The sequence below is a fragment of the Nycticebus coucang genome, chromosome 12 (assembly GCF_027406575.1).
Source record: "Nycticebus coucang isolate mNycCou1 chromosome 12, mNycCou1.pri, whole genome shotgun sequence".
In the NCBI taxonomy this organism is placed as follows: domain Eukaryota; kingdom Metazoa; phylum Chordata; class Mammalia; order Primates; family Lorisidae; genus Nycticebus; species Nycticebus coucang.
In genome coordinates, this window is record NC_069791.1 from 70,344,396 (window position 1) to 70,363,606 (window position 19,211).

At 44.2% G+C, this 19,211-nt stretch overlaps 1 protein-coding gene and 1 long non-coding RNA gene across 6 annotated transcripts; one reads left to right on the forward strand and one right to left on the reverse strand.

Annotated features, from left to right (window-relative positions):
* Window positions 1-1,031: 1,031 nt before the first annotated feature.
* On the reverse strand, window positions 1,032-12,648 carry ZNF3 (zinc finger protein 3). 5 transcript variants are annotated; one of them, XM_053555712.1, is made up of 6 exons: window positions 12,530-12,648; window positions 11,207-11,326; window positions 8,773-8,908; window positions 5,942-6,033; window positions 5,253-5,379; window positions 1,032-3,235 (listed from the first exon to the last, which is right to left on the reverse strand). In XM_053555712.1, exons 3-6 carry the CDS (start codon window positions 8,825-8,827, stop codon window positions 2,169-2,171), a joined length of 1,341 nt encoding a protein of 446 aa, XP_053411687.1. In that variant the 5' UTR covers window positions 8,828-8,908; window positions 11,207-11,326; window positions 12,530-12,648; the 3' UTR covers window positions 1,032-2,168. The 5 variants fall into 5 exon arrangements, with proteins under 5 accessions (XP_053411687.1, XP_053411690.1, XP_053411692.1 ...); XM_053555715.1 differs by having other exon boundaries at window positions 11,207-11,387; window positions 12,530-12,606; XM_053555717.1 differs by lacking the exon at window positions 12,530-12,648 and adding an exon at window positions 12,433-12,509.
* Window positions 12,649-12,738: 90 nt separating this feature from the next.
* LOC128561462 (uncharacterized) lies at window positions 12,739-18,533 on the forward strand. Its single transcript, XR_008373260.1, has 3 exons — window positions 12,739-13,251; window positions 15,390-15,613; window positions 15,648-18,533. It is a non-coding gene; the product is annotated as an uncharacterized LOC128561462 (long non-coding RNA).
* Window positions 18,534-19,211: the final 678 nt, after the last annotated feature.

Sequence of the window (19,211 nt, forward strand, 5' to 3'; positions counted from 1 at the left end):
CCCGCCTGCCTCGGTGTTATGTGGCTGGTGCCCTAACCACTGAGCTACAGGCACTGAGCCAGAAAGCAAAATTATTTTAAAACACTTTTATGCAAGGACACTGATCACTCTTAGGCCCCATTCAGATGTTCAGTCTGTCTCAAGTGCTTCAGCATCTAAGCAGAGGGGCTGATCCTTCACTTTTAGTATGTATATGTCACCTACCAGCTTTTCCTGTTCAGGTATCTCCTCCATAACTCTATGTGAACTTCCACACAAATGGCTATGTTCAGGCTCACCTCAAACTGCCCTCCAGAAGCCTCCTCACCTACTACATATGGCCTATCTTCTCAAGTTTATCTCCTTCTAGAAGTTTTCTCTATTCCATTATTTCTTCCCTTTCAGTGTACACTTTTAAACTATCCCCAGAAATTCTTATATAGGTGATTTGGGGCTCAGAAACCTGCACTAACAAGCAGCCTAGTTCATGGTCCACACTTTGAGAAACAAAGTCAATCTGCAAGTACGTGGTAAAAGACCCAAAATATTTAGTTTTGTGAAATTAAGTTTTTTGAAATTAGGTGGTCAATCACAATATATGATCCACTTTCAAAGACACCAGAGTTCCATTGCCTCAACTTTCCCATTATTTTTATCCTAGCCTACCTCATGGCTGCAATAACCTCCTACCAATGGCCAAACCAAAAAATCTAAATTTGCTCAGTGCTCCCCAACAACTAAGTACTCTTCTGTCAGAGGTCCCATATCCATAGGCCTTTCTAGTTTTTGTTAGTGGTCATTAAGTACTATAACACACAGAATGATCCACAGCTCATAAACTCCCAAGTTTGGGTCTGAAGGTGGGAATGACTGTGTAAATGATTTTGAGTCTGCACTGGTATCTAGAATATGGAGGCTGGGGGGTGGGGGGGAGAAGCCTCATTTTTGTGACTAAGATAAATGGTTGTCTGTAAACTCAGATTCCATTTATAGTCGCTGTGTTCTGTTTTAACTGAAACTGAACCCTACACAAAACCACACTTAATCCCTCCTGAAAAACTATTCTGTTTAATAGTGCACTTCAATTATGCTACAGGATGAGCGGGTTTGGGAAAACACAATGAAAGACCATCCTTTCAGTTGGAGAAAATTCGGGGAACTCCATCCTAACCCAGCAAGGAGCCCTGTCACAAGGCTCAGGCCACAGGATTCCTTCTTGGAACTTTTGTATGCATTAATCCTTAGCTACTGAATAACAGAAGTGGAGTCAAGAGTGGTCTGGCTACTAATGCCAGATGTCAGAAGTGGCAGAGGACAAGGGCAAGGAAGCTGAGTGAGCTCCTTGAAAAGCATCCTTAGTAACTAGGTAGGGGTTTAGATAATTCATTTTTCATCAAATGAGTGGGAAGGGAAAGACAGGACAGGATTCAGAGGCCAATGCTGAATGCTTCTGATCATCCTCAGGTTACTCACTGCTTGGATTTCCCAGTCAGCCCTGTTCCAACAGGGGAGGAGGGCAGGAGTCTGTCTACAACATGGACAGACTGCTCCTGGAAACCTGGTCTTGCCACTTCAAGAGCCCTCAAGGATGCAGTCATCACAGAAAATGTTGAGGGTCTTTCCTCCCAACCTTAATAAATCCCTTTGCACCAAATGTCCATGATTAATGAAACCATGAAACAAAACAGTGTGGTCTCAGCAAAACTTAAAATTGGATTAAGAACAGTGGCTTTGAAATATAGCCTCCATTTCTCCTTCCTACCAAATAACAAGACCCAGAACATTCTTTACACTGCTTTCAGTGCTGATTAAACTGACTCCAACTAGAGGAATCCTTGAAATTTTGTCCCTACTGTGCTTCTATCCCCACCTTGGAAAGGTTTCTCTACTGTAAGAAAAATGGATCAGTGCAAACTGTTCCAAAATGAGGTGACTCGTCCCAGAGCTTCCTTTTATTCCCAACACATGATCTGCAGCTGGCCTCATCATTTTCCAAAGGCTGGCAGGATTCCTGGTGAAATTCACTAGGCTGCTGATCACTGTGCCAGAGTGATTTGCCAAATTTGCCCCATTCTCTAAAGTGAAAGGTTTGAGTTAGAAGGGACACAACCTCAGTTGTTCATACTACATAGTAAGGCAAGAGCCCTCAAGACTCAGAGGAAGTGAAGAAAACAGGTATGTGGGCTCTTTCATGTAGACTCTCTAATATTTAACTCAGCAGTAACTCTGAGAGAACTTTTGTTCATACCCATTACATTCAAAGGCTTCTCTCCAGTGTGAATTCTCTGATGGCGCACAAGAGCTGAGCTATACCTGAAGGCTTTCCCACACTCACTACATTCATAGGGATTCTCCCCTGTGTGGATTCTTTGATGCTGAATAAGGCCTGAACTATAGGTAAACTTTCCTCCACATTCCATGCATTCATAGGGCTTCTCTCCAGTGTGGATTCTCTGGTGCTGATAGAGGTGTGAGCTCTGGCTGAAAGCCTTCCCACACTCATTACATTCATAGGGTTTCTCTCCAGTGTGGATTCTCTGATGATGAATAAGGGTGGAACTCCTGCTGAAGGCCTTCCCACATTCGTTACAGGCATAAGGTTTCTCGCCAGTGTGGATCCTCTGATGGTGAGTAAGGGTGGAACTCCAGCTAAAGGTTTTCCCACATTCATTACATTCATAAGGTTTCTCCCCAGTGTGGATCCTCCGATGCAAAATGAGAGCAGAACTACAACTGAAGGTCTTCCCACAATCATTACATTCATAAGGTTTCTCCCCAGTATGGATTCTCTGATGCTGAATAAGATGTGAGCTCTGGCTGAAGGCCTTCCCACATTCACTACATTCGTAGGGTTTTTCCCCAGTGTGGATTCTCTGATGCTGAATAAGGTCTGAAGTTCGATTAAAGCTCTTGCTACATTCATCACACTTATGGGGTCTGTCTCCAACGGGAAGTCTCTGATGTGAAATAAGGTTGGAACTCACACTAAAGCTGTTCCCAAAATCATATTTCTTACTTCTCTCTCCTAGAGGAGCTAATTTTTCCCCAACTGTCACTTGAGAAAAAACTTCCATTTTTCTGTTCAATCTTTGTCCAGAGGAGTTCCCCAGCTGCCTCTTTAGACTGACTTCTTGTTCGTAAGCCTCTTCAAACTTAAGACCCTGAGAAATATCCTTTTGGAATCTTCCCAGTAGCATCCCATGTGATCCTGTATCTTCGGAAATTTCTTTATCATTCTCGGTTCTGGTCTCACCATCTGGCACAATAAAAAACACAAATGTCACATGTACCTTATGTAAGAAAAAGGGAACATCAGAGGACAGCATAATTATATGATTATAGTGCTAAGAACACATGCCTCTTAAATGCCAGCAAAGAGGCCTGCCCATATGTATGAAGCTATGTGTAAAACAAGATAACCAGACTAAGGAGACAAGGAAGGAGCAAGGCAGAAAGCCAAAATCCAAGAGAAAAGAGTTGAAAGTACAGAGAAAGTTGAGTATTCAACAAGGGGAGGATGGATCAGGCAAAGAGGTAAAGAACCAAAATTAGAAGAGGAAGACATTGCTTAATGAAATGACAAAGTCTTCAAAGAGGTCAGACACAACAGCTATAATTGGGGAGATGGTAACCATGAATACAGGAAACTAAACGGATGGCTGGTGAGAAGGTGCAGAACAGAAAGGAGAAACAGCAGCTCAACAAGAGTCAAAATGAGGGCACTAGTGATCCCTATAGGTCCTAAGAAGAATAATCTTGTCTGTCGTCATGTTATACATGCCAAACCCAGGGAAAAACTAAGACAGAGTTTAGTTTTTCTGGACCCTCCACCTGGGCTATGCTTGCATGTGAGGCTAACACAATCTCTATATTTGATTCTTTATTTTCACTGCACTGGACTTTCTACTTTTTTTTAATTTTTTTTTTTCTCTCTTTGAGACATAATCAGATTCTGCTGTCCCAGGTAGAGTGCAATGGCATTACTGTAGCTCACTGCAAGCTCAAATTCCTGGGCTCAAGCGATCCTTCTCCTGCCTCAGCCTCCCAACTAGCTGAAACTACAGGCACACACCATCCCACCCGGCTAATTTTTTCTCATTTTAGTATCTCAGACTGATCTCAAACTCCTTAATTCATGGGATCCTCTAGCTGTGGCCTCTGAGAGTGCTAGGATTACAGGCAAGAGCCACTGCACCCAGCCTACACTAGAGTTTCTAAAGGGAACTTCAGGCATTGAGGATAAGTGTAAAGGGTCCAGATAGTTAGCATTTTTAGTTTATTGGTATTTTAAACAGTAGAGACAGGGCAATAAGTGTTATGGACAGGAACAGCTGTTTCTCCCTCACCTGAACAGGTACCTCTCAGGACCTCTCTGCTCTCAGTTCCCTTCAAACCCAGGACCCTCGGCTCTTCCTCTCACTCCAGCCGAGGGATCGTGTCAGGATTCAGAAATGGGAATCCTGCTCATGGGAGAAACACGGGACAAGGAGGTTCATCCTGATCACACTGAGTGGTCCCAGAGCTCAATCCCAAACCCAGGATCTATAAGGGACAGAAAGGAAATGTACAGAGAGGCCTCAAATAGAAGTTAATAAGACCCCCTGGCACTCGTTAGGAAAAATTCTTACTGAAGTGCAATGAGAGACAAGAACTGTTTGCATCCTAAAGGTTAAGAAGCTAAGTTCTCCCTAAATAAGCTTAAATTTCTACAGAGCAGCAGGTACACTAGGTCCTGAACCAGGCACAGGCCCTTAGAGGGAATCCAGCAGAGAAAGGGAGGAACAGACTGAGTTCCACAACATTCACTTGGGCACAGAGGAACACATGTTCAGGGATTGCCAACATGCTAGTCCTTTAGAAAAGTCTCTGGATTCTACATTAAGTCCTGAGAATAACATGGAAAAGTACCAGATTTGGAGTCAGGAAGACTGGAGCTTGAGTTTTGCCACTCGCCAGCTTTATGACCACACACAAGGTACTTGAGATCTCTGACCTCATTTTCCTCACCTACAGAATGAGGACAATACTATCTACACCTCAATTACTGTGTTACTGTGAAAATTAAATAAGAGAACATATATGAAAACTCCTCATAAGCTGCAAATTACTGTACAAACTTGAGTTATGATTATTACTTATTATTACAGTTATTAAAATTTTCTAAGACTAAGCCAATCCTTAGCTAAAACTGTTTTCAGTGGCCAGATTGTTACTAGCAAACAAAGAAGCAAAAAAAGACCAGGGAGTTTTATTGAGAAAGTTTAACTCCTTACCCAGTGAGAACACATTCCCATAATTCTCCAGCATCACATCCCTGTAGAGGTCCCTCTGAGCAGGTTCCAAACGCTTCCACTCCTTCCGGATGAAGTACACAGCAACATCCTCAAATGTCACCAATTCCTAAAACAACATGTTCTAGCATGCAATTTCAGGGCAAGAGATGGGACTGGCAGTACCCCCCAAAATATCTCAGGATGGAGCTGAATAATGCACATTTTGGAAGTGGGAAAAGTCAGTCGGCCAGTGTAGGAAAGAGAGAAGAGTCCAAGATGGAAGGTAAAGATCATTAAGCAGGAAATGACCATGATTTGGGTGAAAGGAATCAGGATTTAGGGCCCCAAATGTGATGTTGCTGCACAAAAAATGTCCTCAAAAGTGGGAAGGAAGGCTCGGTGCCCGTAGCACAGTGGTTACAGCGCCAGCCACATACACAGAGAGTGGCAGGTTCGAACTCAGCCCAGACCAACTAAACAATGACAACTGCAACAAAAAATAGCCAGATGTTGTGGTGGGCACCTGTAGTCCTAGCTACTTGGGAGGCTAAGGCAAGATAATCACTTAAGCCCAAGAGTTTGAGGTTGCTATGAGCTGTGACGCCACGGCTCTCTACTAAGGGCAACATGGTGAGACTCTGTCTCAAAAAAAAGTGGGAAGGAAAAGGATGAAGGACACCAGAGCTCACCTGGGACTTGGTCTTTAGGAGTGCAGCTGCCAACATCTCATCCCCCAGGCTGTCCTTGCTGGAAAAGGCAGGAACTTTTGATGAAGGAAGAGCTAAAAGGCAATAAAAGGACCCAGGAGTGAGTCCATCTCCTCTCTTTCATCCTGACCCACTGACTGCCAAAGTCAGTGGCACAGTCTATGAAAACAGAATGTATTTGAGTGGCTTTCTACCCATTTTAACCTTTTGCATGTGATCTAATCTCCAGAAACCTCACAGGGTCTGGGACAATAAGTACCAGTAAAGGTACATACAACAGAGGCACATTCAGGATTGGTCCCTCCTGCCTGAGCAGAGATTGCCCAGAGCCTGGTAATTCTTGGATTTCAATCTGCCCCAAGTCGCTCTTCTCTCAGTGAAACTACCCAGTCCTATCTTTCGCGACTGCTGTATTCTCGTTCATTCACCCAAGTTTTGCCAGAGACAGGCGATCTTGCTCATGTGGCTTCCATCATTATTCCACATCTATGAACTCAAAATTCTCAACTGAAATTCTTAAGACCAGAGGAAACCCAGCAGCTTCACTCCAGCCCTGACCAGGAACACCATGACCACAGCTCTTCTCCTTATTTTCCACCCCCAGATCCAATCTATATATCACAGATGTTTCCTGTTTCTGTGCTTGATCACTTATCTTCTTCTGTAATTCTTAAGTTTATAATATTTGTCTCTAAGAGACTCTGAATCCCTGGAGATACCAATCTGTTAATCACCAGACAAAAGGTCCTTAAATGCATTTTCCTGATAAGTATGGGGGAAACACTCATTAAGACTGTGCCAAAGTCAGTGGCACAGTCTATGAAAACAGAATGTATTTGAGTGGCTTTCTACCCATTTTAACCTTTTGCATGTGATCTAAAAATGACCCCCAAGAGCTCTTCCCCCCACCAGGCCTTCTTTTGTCTTTATTTCAATTGCATTCTTTTTTTAAATATACAACTAATATTTATAAATAAAAATAGAAGATAATTTCAAAAAACATCATGCCAAATCTCATAGACAATAGAAAAAGAAAGATTTCAAATGCATTCTATTTCATCTGGATATACCTGATATTAAAATTGGAAAAAATACATTATTATAAAGGGAAATTACAAACATAGATGCAATATCCTAAACAACATATTAACAGAATTAAAAAATTGTTCAGGACAGTGCCTGTGGCCCAGTGGGTAGAGCACTGGCCCCATATACCGAGGGTGGCAGGTTCAAACCCAGCCCCAGCCAAACTGCAACAAAAAAAAAATAGCCAGGCATTATAGCGGGTGCCTGTAGTCCCAGCTACTCGGGAGGCTGGGGCAAGAGAATCACCTAAGCCCAGGAGCTGGAGGTTACTGTGAGCTGTGTGATGCCACAGCACTCTACCAAGGGCAATAAAGTGAGACTCTATCTCTACAAAAAAAAAAAAAAATAATAATAATAATAAAATAATAAAATAATTAATGTTCAAATAATGTACTTTGGTCAAAATTAAGTCCAACTTATGTGAGAATTAGTCACTATTTTCTTTTTTTCTTTTCCTTTCCCCCACCCCCTCCCTCCTTTTCTGTCTGCTTTTCCCTTCCCTCACCATGTTATTGTCATTAATTGTCTTCATATCGAAGTTGAATACATAGGAGTCATGCTTCTCCATTCCTGTGATACTTCACTAAGAATAATGTGTTTTGTTGTTGTTGTTGTTTTTGATGGAATCCAAAATGCCACAATTTATTCTGAAGTTCACATCCAGCTCAGGAGGGCAGCCAAGACAGAAATCCTCCCTGCCACCACCCCAACCCTCATGGGAAGCTGCCTGGCCAGACCACTGGGGACACATGCATTCCAGTGGAGATGGTGGTGCTGCAGTTTGGGTGCTGTTTTGCAGGAATACATTCAATCAAACAGTTCTTGTTTCTGGAAGTCCTGCAAAGGCTGGGCTGTGTCATCCTTTTCCTGGGTGCTCCAAGAGCTAGACAAGGACCAGGGTAAATTCCTGGAGCTTAGGCAGTGACAGTGGATTAACTGCACTTCTTCGATTTTGCAGCAGAAACTGGCAGAAAAAGTTGGACAATGCCCTTCTCTTTTGTGGTCATCCCAAACACCCAGAAATAACCAGAGGCCTGTGTGTTCAGGGTCAGTGTGGGGGCTGTGAGGGAAGGGCTGCCATGGTTAAAGGCTACTGACAAGAGCTCTAAGATCATGTTCCTAAAGAGCACAAATTCTGCCAGGTGCGGTAGGTCATGCCTATAATCCTAAAACTCTAGGAGGCTAAGGTGAGTGGATTGCTTAAGCCCACGAGTTCAAGACCAATCTGAGCAAAAGCAAGACTCTGTCTCTACAAAAAAACAGAAAAACTAGCCAGGCATTGTGGTGGGTACCTACAGTCCCAGTTACTATGAACACAGGAAGACTGCTTGAGCCCAGGAGGTTGAGGTTGCTGTGAGCTACACTGATGCCACAGTGTTACTCCACCTAGGGTGACAGAGTGAGATTCTTGTCTCAAAAAACTAAAAGAGCGAGCACAAATTCTGCCTATGAAGTCAGCTGTACAGAATGCCTGAAAAATAGAATTCAGTGATTCTTAGAATTTTCTTAATTTCACATGAGATACACACAACCCTTCAAAAATGCCTCAGCCCACTAATTGCAGGTTTCAGTTTACCTTCCCCACTAGGCTACAAGTCACTGAATGGCAAGGAGTGTGTCTTATTCACATCTGAATTTAGTAGTTAGACTAGTACCTGGTAAATGAAAGACTTTTAACAGATTGCTGAATGATTGAATAACAGAATGAATGAATGCCTGTTCCTCACCACTCTCAAGCAGGGCCTGAGGTTCCTGAGATACATGATCAGCCTGAGTTTCCATGGGTAGGGTAGATGCTCCGGTCTCTGGTCTTCTATCTGCAGACTCAGCAGGAAGCAGGTTTTGAATGAGAATAAGGAACCACTGCAGAAGCAAAAGTTCAAGATTCAAAAGATAATTTTAAAAAATCTGAATAAAAAAAGAGCCCTACAGTTAGTACCCAAGAACAGCAAGAGAAAATGCAACAACTAGAACTAGTCCTTCAGATCCTGGTAAATATATACACCCCTACACCCTGTAAGGAGACTACCACAAGGACCACAAGGGCCCAATTTTCTTTTCTTTCTTTTTTTTTTTTTTTTGAGACAGAGCCTCAAGCTGTAGCCCCTGGGGTAGAGTGCCATGGCATCACAGCTCACAGCAACCTCCACCTCCTGGGCTTAAGCAATTCTCTTGCCTGAGTCTCCCAAGTAGGTGAGACTGCAGGTGCCCACCACAACGCCTGGCTATTTTTTGGTTGGAGTTGTCATTGTAGTTTGGCAGGCCCAGGCTGGATTCGAACCCGCCAGCTCTAGTGTATATGGTTAGTGCCTTAGCCGCTTGAGCTACAGGCACCAAGCCAAAAGGGCCCAATTTTCTCAACAATAGCTCTCCCTACTTTTTATATACCCAAAAGTGGGTATATAAATTGACCAGGAAAAAAGACTAGTCTGGGGTTGGGTGGAGGGGAAATCTATAAAATTAGATTCAGTCAAAAAGCCACAGGTTCCCCAACATGGACTAGTCTCAGTTGCTGTGCTTCTTCTCATTGAGAAGGCAATTGGCCAGGCATGGTGGCTTACACCTATAATTCAAGCACTTGGGAGGCTGAGGCGGGTGGATTGCCTGAGCCAGAGACAGACCTCATCTCTAAAAATAGCTGGGCGTTGTGGCCGGCTCATCCCAGCTACTTGGGAGGCTGAGGCAAGAGAATTGCTTAAGCCCAGGAGTTTGAGGTTGCTGTGAGCTATGACACCACGGCACTCTACCAAGGGTTACAAAGGGAAACTCTATTTCAAAAAAAAAAAAGAGGGTGGCGCCTGTGGCTCAGTGAGTAGGGCACCGACCCCATATACCGAGGGTGGCGTGTTCAAACCCAGCCCTGGCTGAACTGCAACCAAAAAATAGCCGGGCGTTGTGGCGGGCGCCTGTAGTCCCAGCTGCTCGGGAGGCTGAGGCAGGAGAATCGCTGAAGCCCAAGAGCTAGAGGTTGCTGTGAGTCCTGTGACATCATGGCACTCTACTGAAGGCGGTAAAGTGAGACTCTGTCTCTACAAAAAAAAAAAAAAAAAAAGAAAGACAGCAATTGCTTTATTTTTATCTCCCTTTTCTTATAGACATTTCCTTGATCAGAATATAAGTCCCCAAAAAGAGACCAATATTTTTTAAAACATAACATTCTTTACTTCTCTGCTTTTACCCTACTAATACACAAATCTCTACACACCAGTTGCTACCATAATCAAAAAAGGTCTGTTCTCTGAGGCTTGGTGGATAAAATGTAACATTAGTATTATTAGACCAAGGTTTGGGTCATAAGTACAAGTGTTTACTTAACACCTGAATGCTGTGCAAGATCAATACATCCAGAATAGGTCCAGCAGCCACCATAGGATCCTTACACTTAGGAAGAACCTAAGAAAAAAAACCCTAGAATTTATCTATCTCCCTATCTTTGTCCATTTACTTATTTGCTCATACAACAAACATTTGTTGAGTGACAACTATATTGCAAGGCATTAAAAAAAAAAATCAGGAATTAAAAAAGTATTTGCTTTATTATTACAGACTGTTATCCTCACATAAAGCATGAAGTAGGGAAGGGCCTTGTCTGGGAGCCACTTCTAAGTTGGGAGAACTGTGGTCTTTGGGCAGCAAGAGAGTACAGAATATATAAGACCAATTCCATTAGACAATGGAAAGCACCAAATCACGTATAAGGCAGGCCCACTGGCAATCAAAGTGACACACACTCTTGCCATTATCACCCTCCCAGCAGGGTCCCTTCAACTCTGCAGAGCCAGCCATAATTTTTAATTATCAACCACCTTTACATTTTCCAGGACTGTTTATAAGCGGATATGCTGCAACAAATCAGCTCAGTACCAACTCTCCTTGAAAGGCAAGTCAAAGGCTCTGACTCCAGAGAAAAAGGCAACAGTCCCTTCTCACAGTGGGGTTAAGCAAAGCTGGAATTCAAAGGCATATTGTTGAGAACAAATCCTCAGTGTTTGGATCAGTAAACAACGTTTCTCACTGGAAGAAAACTCTCTATTGTGCCCCACAGTTTCAAGTCCAAGCAGGGCCCTTCCCCTGCTCCACTGCTAACCCCACTCCCTAGAGCTAATCCTGGGTACTGAAAAAGATGATCCAGCAGTGAGAAGGAGCTATGGAAAGTTTTACCTGCTGGATTCTTTCTTCTCTTCTTTGGAGTTAGTCCCTAAGGTCAAAGTAGCAATTATTGGGAATTTGGCAGCCTTTGTTCAAGATCCTGGTTAACTCTGACATTAGTTGATGCCAACGCTGTATGATTGGGGGTGGGGGAGAAGGAATTTAAAATATTCACAGAAACTTAATTTCTAATCTAGATAGAAAATCTAATAAATTAATAAATTTAATTTAATCTAATCAATTAATAAATATTGATTACAACCATCACAATTGGTACTTGGGTTGTACCCCTAGAGAGGGTTGATGGTTCTCTGGGTCACCCTCCACCCAGGGTGAGAAAGTCAGTTCCCTATGTTATCAGTAAATTTGCTAGATACTGTACTCTCAAATACTTCAGCAGGGAGTCTGTTAGCCATTAGGGGTCTTCAGGTAATAAGGTGAAAATCCATCTCCCTGGACCTTCACCTCACAGAGACCTAGTACTCTATGGAGCTTCAAATGATAGAATCTTCTTCTATAGGACTGTCCGTCAAACACTTGAAACCAAATGCTGCCCACTCTCCACAGATGTCTTTTCTGGAGAAGAAAATAACTTCACTTCTGCTAATTATTCCATAACCTCTCATCCTTTTGTAGAGTTTACACACACTCTTCAGAACATAAACACTGGTGAGGGTTCAGTTTCACTTCTAAAACAGATCAAATTAGTAATCTACTACAATTAGAGCTCACTGCTGAATCATCTTTTTCAGTACCCAGGATTAGAAAATGGGAGCCAGAGTCTGCTGTCACTTCCCTAAAAAGATTCGATTTACTGGGCTCCACTGGAATTATTCCCAGAATGTGAGTTTGCCCACCCTCCTATCCGTCGTTCGAACTACGTACCCTTCCAGAACTACACAGTCTCTGATCCTCGGACCCAGCTAAGTAAAAATAAACTTTCTCTCCTACCACCAGCATCAAATAAATGCGTCTAAAAGTACCAAGTAAGGGTCATTGTCGCCAGCTGTTTTTAAGAGAGGAACAGTATAGCTGTCTCTATAACTATACTGAAACTTTTTAACGCGCAAGCTGGGCGCTGTTGAAGTCACAAACCAGAACCTGAGCGCCTTTTTCTGCCCCCGCGTGAAAGGTCCCGCTGTGTTTGGAAGTGGGGGGAAGTTCTCCGCGGAAGTGGGAGTAGGGGACTGGCTTCAGGGCAGGGAGGGGCACCTCCCCGCACCCTGTTGGGGGCCAACCTGGGGATCCCGCGAGCCACAGCGGCACGGACACCACCCCTTTTCCGGCGACCGCAGCCTCCGTCTCACCGCGAGCCCCAGGGACTGCAGGACTCACCCTGGAGGCAAGGACGGGAGATATGGGGGGGCCGGACACGGACCAGGCCCTGTTGAACTCTGTCACAAATCCACACACCGGGAACAGAACAAAGAACGGAAGTTCCCCCGGTTTCGCTTCCGGGTCGATAGTATATACCGCCCACCCATCACCTCACACCCCCTCCGCCCCACCGCGCCTCTACCGCCCACTTGTTCTCTCTAGGAAAATGGGAGGTCCTCGCCTCTCTGTGGTTTGCCGAGTCGGGGCCTCCAGCGAAGCGGGAAGCTGCGCAGGTGCGAGAGCTGCGCGCTACGGACCTCCAACCCCAGTGTATGCGCGGGCGCGGGGCGGGGGCGCGCGGGGGCGCTGTGCTCGCACATCTAGACCGTATCCCGAAGGGCTTCGGCAAACGTCTGTTTCGCAGAATTCATCAGTATGAAATTTGTACCCTTATTTGACATTTGTTGCCAAACGAACCAAGTGTATGTTCTACGTAAAAATGTCCCCTTTAAATTACTAAAGTCTGAAGAATATTCTGGCCCATCGGAGAGTTCACCTGAGAGCAAAATCTGTACCGGAGCAAGTACAGATGGAAAGAAAACAGAGGAAGCCCTGTCGATGTGACTGGCATGTCGCTCATGGGAAATGCTCCAGGAGAATGAGCGCTGGGCGAGGTTTGTGGGGTTCTCTTAAGCCCTCACTGGGGGAATCCTCTGAGTGTTGAAACCGGCTCCTAACAGGTATGTGCGACATGAAATACTGTAATATCCTGAATAGCAAAGGGTCTCTGATTTGTCTTACAACCCTGCCTCCCTTCTTATCCCTTACTGCACCCAATATTTATTACTTACCCCCTGAGCTCTGACAACGCAACAGACTTTTGGTCTGAGGACGTCAATTTTTAAATAACCAGGTCCCATGATGGTCTATAAGGGACGGCGGCTTGTTCCAGGCAGAGGGAACAGCCAAAGCAAAGGCCCTGAGGCAAGAAGACACAGTGCACAAGTTACTAATGAAACTGAGGGTGGCTTGAGAGGATTGGGTGTGTGGCCCATTTCCAGTACTTCTAGAACCCGGGGAGAATGTAAGCAAATACTTGGAATAGCTATAGTGAGCTAATACACTCAATCCACCCCTCAGCCCCCAAACTGGGCATTTGTTCTTTTTCTCATCGCGATCTTTACTCCTCCAGTAGTTCCTCACAGGGGTCCTCAAACTACAGCCTGCGGGCCACATGAGGCGGTGTAATTGTATTTGTTCCCGTTTTGTTTTTTTACTTCAAAATAAGAGATGTGCGGTGTGCATAGGAATTTGTTCATAGTTTGTTTTTTTAAACTATAGTCCGGCCCTCCAATGGTCTGAGGGACAGTGAACTGGCCCCCTGTTTAAAAAGTTTGAGGACCCCTGCGAGTCCAGCACAAGAAGAATAGAGATAGAGAAGACAGTACAAGGACAGGAGGGAAGGAGAAAGTAGAGTAAGGGTCCTCAAAGTGGGAGGGTTTTTTTGTTGGTAGAAGTTCTACTGACAATCCTCACGGAACAGCTCTTGGGCTTCCAGCACCATCGGTATAATCAACTCTGGGACTAACAAGTCAATTTGCAGTTACCACGAGTGTTTGCCCCAGAACCTCTCCCATTAACTCCCAGCAAGTTCTCCAAAGCCATACTCTTCATAATTGTTCTGAATCTGGCATCTCTGCAGTGCCTTGAGCCACCCAGGGGATGCTTAAGGTAGTCAACCAAGGTGCAAAGAAATGACATTTAAATTTCCACATAGTTTTTAACTAAAAAAAAGAAAAACAATAAAGTAAAAAAGTAACCCTTAAGGCTGGGCACAGTAGCTCAAGCCTGTAATTCTCGCACTCTGGGAGGCCAAGGCAGATAGATTGCCCTATCTCAGGAGTTCAGAACCAGACTGAGGAAGAGTAAGACCCTGTCTTTACTAAAGACAGAAGAATTATAGCCAGGGGTTGTGGCATGCGCCTGTATTCCCAGCTACTCTGGAGGCTGAAGCAAGAGAACCACTTAAGCCCAGGAGTTGGAAGTTGCTGTGAGCTGTGTGATGCCACGGCACTCTACTGAGGGCCATAACGGGAGACTCTGTCTCTACAAAAAAAAAAAAGACAGAGAGAAAAATTAGCTAGGTGTCACGGCAGGCACCTGAAATCCCTGCTACTTGGGAGGCTGAGGCAAGAGAATCACTTGCGCCCAAAGAATTGGAGTTGGAGGTTGCTGTGAACAATGACCCCACAGCACTCTACCCAGGGCAACAGAGTGAGACTCTGTCTCAAAAAAAAAAAAAAGTAACCCTTAGCAAAATTTAATGGAAGGATGGGTACTGGTGACCTCAGCAGTTTCCACACAAAAGATATGAGGACCCTGAGAGGTACAGAAGGATATGGAACACACAAATCTTTCCATAGAGTGTGTGGAGATAGTTGTGAGAGAATCATTTCCAGGTTTTCATTTGCTTTTTCTTTTCTTTCTTTCTTTCTTTTTTTTTTTTTTGAGACAGAGTCTCAACCTGTCGCCCTGGGTAGAGGCCATGGCATCATAGCTCATAGCAACCTCCATCTCTTGGGCTCAAGCGATGCTCTTGCCTCAGTTTTTGTATTTTCAGTTGAAACGAGTTCTCACTTTTGCTCAGGCTGGTCTCAAACTCATGAGCTCAAGCGATCCACCCACCTCAGTCTCCCAGAGGCATGAACCACTGCATCCGACCTCAGATTTTCATTTTCTATTGATACAACTTTAAAACTGATCTCCTAAAGAACATCCCGATGGTCAAAGTATCCTCTTTCAAAATGGACTTCCTCACTTGACAAAAGATAGTTGACTTCTAACCCCTAAATCTTTTTTTTTTTTTTTTTTGTGACAGAGCCTCAAGCTGTTGTCCTGGATAGAGTGTTGTGGCATCACAGCTCACAGCAACCTCCAACTCCTGGGCCCAAGCGATTCTCCTGCCTCTGCCTCCCAAGTAGCTGGGACTACAGGCACCCGCCACAATGCCCGACTATTTTTTTTTTTTTTTTTTTTTGGTTGCAGCTGTTACTGTTGTTTGGCGGGCTCTGGCTGGATTCGAACCCGCCAGCTCAGGTGTATGTGGCTGGCGCCTTAGCCGCTGGAGCCACAGGAGCCGAGCCCTTACCCCTAAATCTTGAGGTGGTGCAATGCCGTGAGGTATCAAAACTTCAGGGGTACTACACAAAAGAAATAATTTGAAATACTGCTCCCAATATTGAGCATGTGAACAATTTCTTTGTTATTCAAGTGGTTTCTTATTCTTTCTCTCCAATAGAATGAGAAGAGGGCCTGATTGTTAGGTTGGCCAAGCTTATTCCATTTTAGATCTGAAAAACCCATTCTGTGAGACGCTGTTACAGGTGGTCCTCATTCAGGTAAGAGAGACTCATGTCCTTGTACCTATCCAGTTACAAACCCATAAGAAATATGCCCTCACCACAAGCTTCTGACACTCTGATAAGAAGAGCCGGCCCAGAGAGTACCAATAATGAGCTGCATGTCCTTGGCACCCTGATAAGAAAGACTTGTGTAAAAAAAAAAAAAAGAAAGACTTGTGTGTAAAGCCAGCTGCTCTTCAACCTGCTATAAATAAGAACTGCCTCTTTCCCTAATGCTGCTGACATCTCTTTAGATTTCAGCCCGCTTATAAGGTATAAAATAAACTTCCCTGGTATGTTTGCTATGTCTGGTCTCTTGTATTGTTTTTTTGTTTGTTTGTTTGTTTTTGTAGAGACAGAGTTTCACTTTATCGCCCTCAGTAGAGTGCCATGGTGTCACACAGCTCACAGCAACCTCCAACTCCTGGGCCTAGGTAACTCTCCTGCCTCAGCCTCCCAAGTAGCTGGGACCACACGCACCCGCTACAACGCCTGGCCATTTTTCTGTTGTAGTTTGGCTGGGGCCGGGTTTGAACCCACCACCCTCGGTATATGGTGCCGGCGCCCTACCCACTGAGCTACACGCGCCACCCAGGTCTCTTGTGTTTTGATTTGGGCCTCATTTCAACTGTCACTGATCAAGTTGTCAGCAGCCAAGAAAACCATTTCTGTTGAGAAATCACCATTTTGTTTTGTTTTGTTTTTTTGAGACAGAGTCTCAAGCTGTCACCCTGGGTAAAGTGCCGTGGCATCACAGCTCATAGCAACCTCCAGCTCCTGGGCTCAAACAATTCTCCTGCCTCTGCCTCCCAAATAGCTGGGACTATAGGCGTCCACCACAACGCCCGGCTATTTTTTGGTTGCAGCCGTCATTGTTGTTTGGGGGGCCCAGGCTGGATATGAATTCACCAGCTCAAGTGTATGTGGCTGGCGCCATAGCCGCTTGAGCCACAGGCGCCAAGCCGAGAAATCACCATTTTTGGTAAATAAAATTGACATTGCTATAACTATATTCCTTTCAACATCATCTAATTTATGAGAGCAGGATTTTTCAACATTTACATCTATAAAAACAAAAGTAGGAATAGATTTAATACTTCATTGTAGTAATAAGTAATGTCCATCTACTGAGAAAAACAAGACATCATCTCAAGAGATAAATTTCAAATAAAAATAACTGTCTGTTAATCACAGGTAAGAGTTGTTAAAAAAGCCAGGTGCGGTGGCTCACGCCTGTAATCCCAGCATTCTGGGTGGATTGCCTGAGTTCAGGAGTTCAAGACCAGCCTGAGCCAGAGGGAGACCCCCTGTCTTTAAAAAAAAAAAAAGAGTTGTTATATATTTATCTTTTGATCAGTTGTGAACTACTAATAAGGGTAACACACAAGAGAATTGTTTTAACATTTAAAGCCTTATATTTGTAAAAAATAAGAAATTGATTACTTTTCAGTTTGTATATAATTTTTTTTTTTTTTTTTGAGACACAGTCTCACTATGTTGCTCTTGGTAGAGTGTTGTGGCATCACAGCTCACAGCAACCTCCAACTCTTAGGCTTAAGCAATTCTCTTGCCTTAGCCTCCCAAGTAGCTGCGTCTACAGGCGCCCCCCACAATGCTCGGCTATTTTTTGGTTGCCGTTGTCATTGTTGCTTAGCTGGCCTGAGCTGGTTCAAACCCGCCGCCCTTGGTGTATGTGGCTGGCGCCGTAACCACTATGCTACGGGTGCCGAGCCAGTTTGTATATAATTTTTGTGCAGAGAATTTTGCTTGGTCAAGAAAAAGCTTTTAAACATAAAAAGTATTGCATTAAGTAAAATTCCATGGGAAGAGTGGAATAGATTTGAGGTGAGGGGGGGAGTGTCAAATTCCCATTAAGAAACTGTTCAGGTATATTTTTAAACTTTTTCTTATAGAAAATCTTGCTCATCCCCAAGCTTCAGTAATTGTAATAAAGTACCAATCTGTTTCATCTACAGTCTCAGAATCCCTCCTGATTATTTTGAAGCAAATGCCAGATATAACTGAATGCCTTGCTAGTAAACCATCTAACAGAAAAAAAAAAAAGGAAGAAATCACTGCATATAACTGCCCATTGTTTGCTTTACTTGTGACTTAACTTCTTGTCTTTATGAGTTTGTCTTAGCAACTCTTGAAGAGTACTGAGCAGCCAGAAAGGGAACAGCTTTCCCCACATCCACCAGACCACATCCCGAGGAGACCAAGAAAGCCAGCCTAGCAGAGAAAAAGAAGCAAACACAGCCACCTTCATTATCATTTTGCACCAGAAACCATTTTTTACCCTTTATAACTCCAATAAAAGCTCAAGCCAAAGAAGTGGGGTCAGCACTGCTTTCTTTCATGTCGTGCCCTTTCCTCCCTTAGAAAGTAAACATTTTGCTTCAAACCTATCCTAAACTTTGAGTTGAGAATTCTTTCTCATCATGTGGTAAGAGTTCCCATCCTAACAATAATGTCATTTATTTGTAAATGTTTCTGTATAATGCCTATGATAAGGATTCTAAAAATACTTAAAACATCACCTAAAAATATGGAATAGAAACTATTTAATATTATGTATCAAGCCAGCAGTCACATTTCCCTGACTGCCTTATACATTTTAATTTTTTTTTTTTTTTTTGTAGAGACAGAGTCTCACTGTACCACCCTCGGTAGAGTGCCGTGGCGTCACACGGCTCACAGCAACCTCCAACTCTTGGGCTTACACGATTCTCTTGCCTCAGCCTCCCGAGCAGCTGGGACTACAGGCGCCCGCCACAACGTCCGGCTATTTTTTTTTTGTGTGTGTGTGTGTGTGTGTGTGTGTGTTTTTTTGGCCAGGGCTGGGTTTGAACCCGCCACCTCTGGCACATGGGACCAGTGCCTTACTCCTTGAGCCACAGGCACCACCCAACGCCCAGCTATTTTTCTGTTGCAGTTTGGCCGGGGCTGGGTCCGAACCCGCCCCCCTTGGCATATGGGGCCGGCGCCCTACTCACCGAACCACAGGCGCCGACAGTGTCTCACTTTGTCGCCCTTGGTAGAGTGCCGTGGTGTCACAGCTCACAGCTCTTGAGCTTAAGCAATTCTCTTGTCTCAGCCTCCTGAGTAGCTGGGACTACAGGCTCCAGCCACAATGCCCAGCTATTTTTTGTTGCAGTTTGGCCAGTGCCAGGTTTGAACCCACCACCCTCAGTATATGGGGCTGGTGCCCTACTCACTGAGCCACAGGTGCCACCCATACATTTTAATTTTTATAATTCTGTTTATTTTATTTGGGATCCAAATAAGGTCAACACTGA

Excerpts from the sequence above, each read along its gene's own strand:
- ZNF3 (XM_053555712.1), bottom strand. The coding sequence starts at position 8,827 with ATGGAAACTCAGGCTGATCATGTATCTCAGGAACCTCAGGCCCTGCTT. Across the intron at positions 5,380-5,941 it reads TCCTAAAGACCAAGTCCCAG|GAATTGGTGACATTTGAGGA; the intron begins GTGAGCTCTGGT and ends ATGTTGTTTTAG. Across the intron at positions 3,236-5,252 it reads TGGGAATGTGTTCTCACTGG|ATGGTGAGACCAGAACCGAG; the intron begins GTAAGGAGTTAA and ends TTATTGTGCCAG.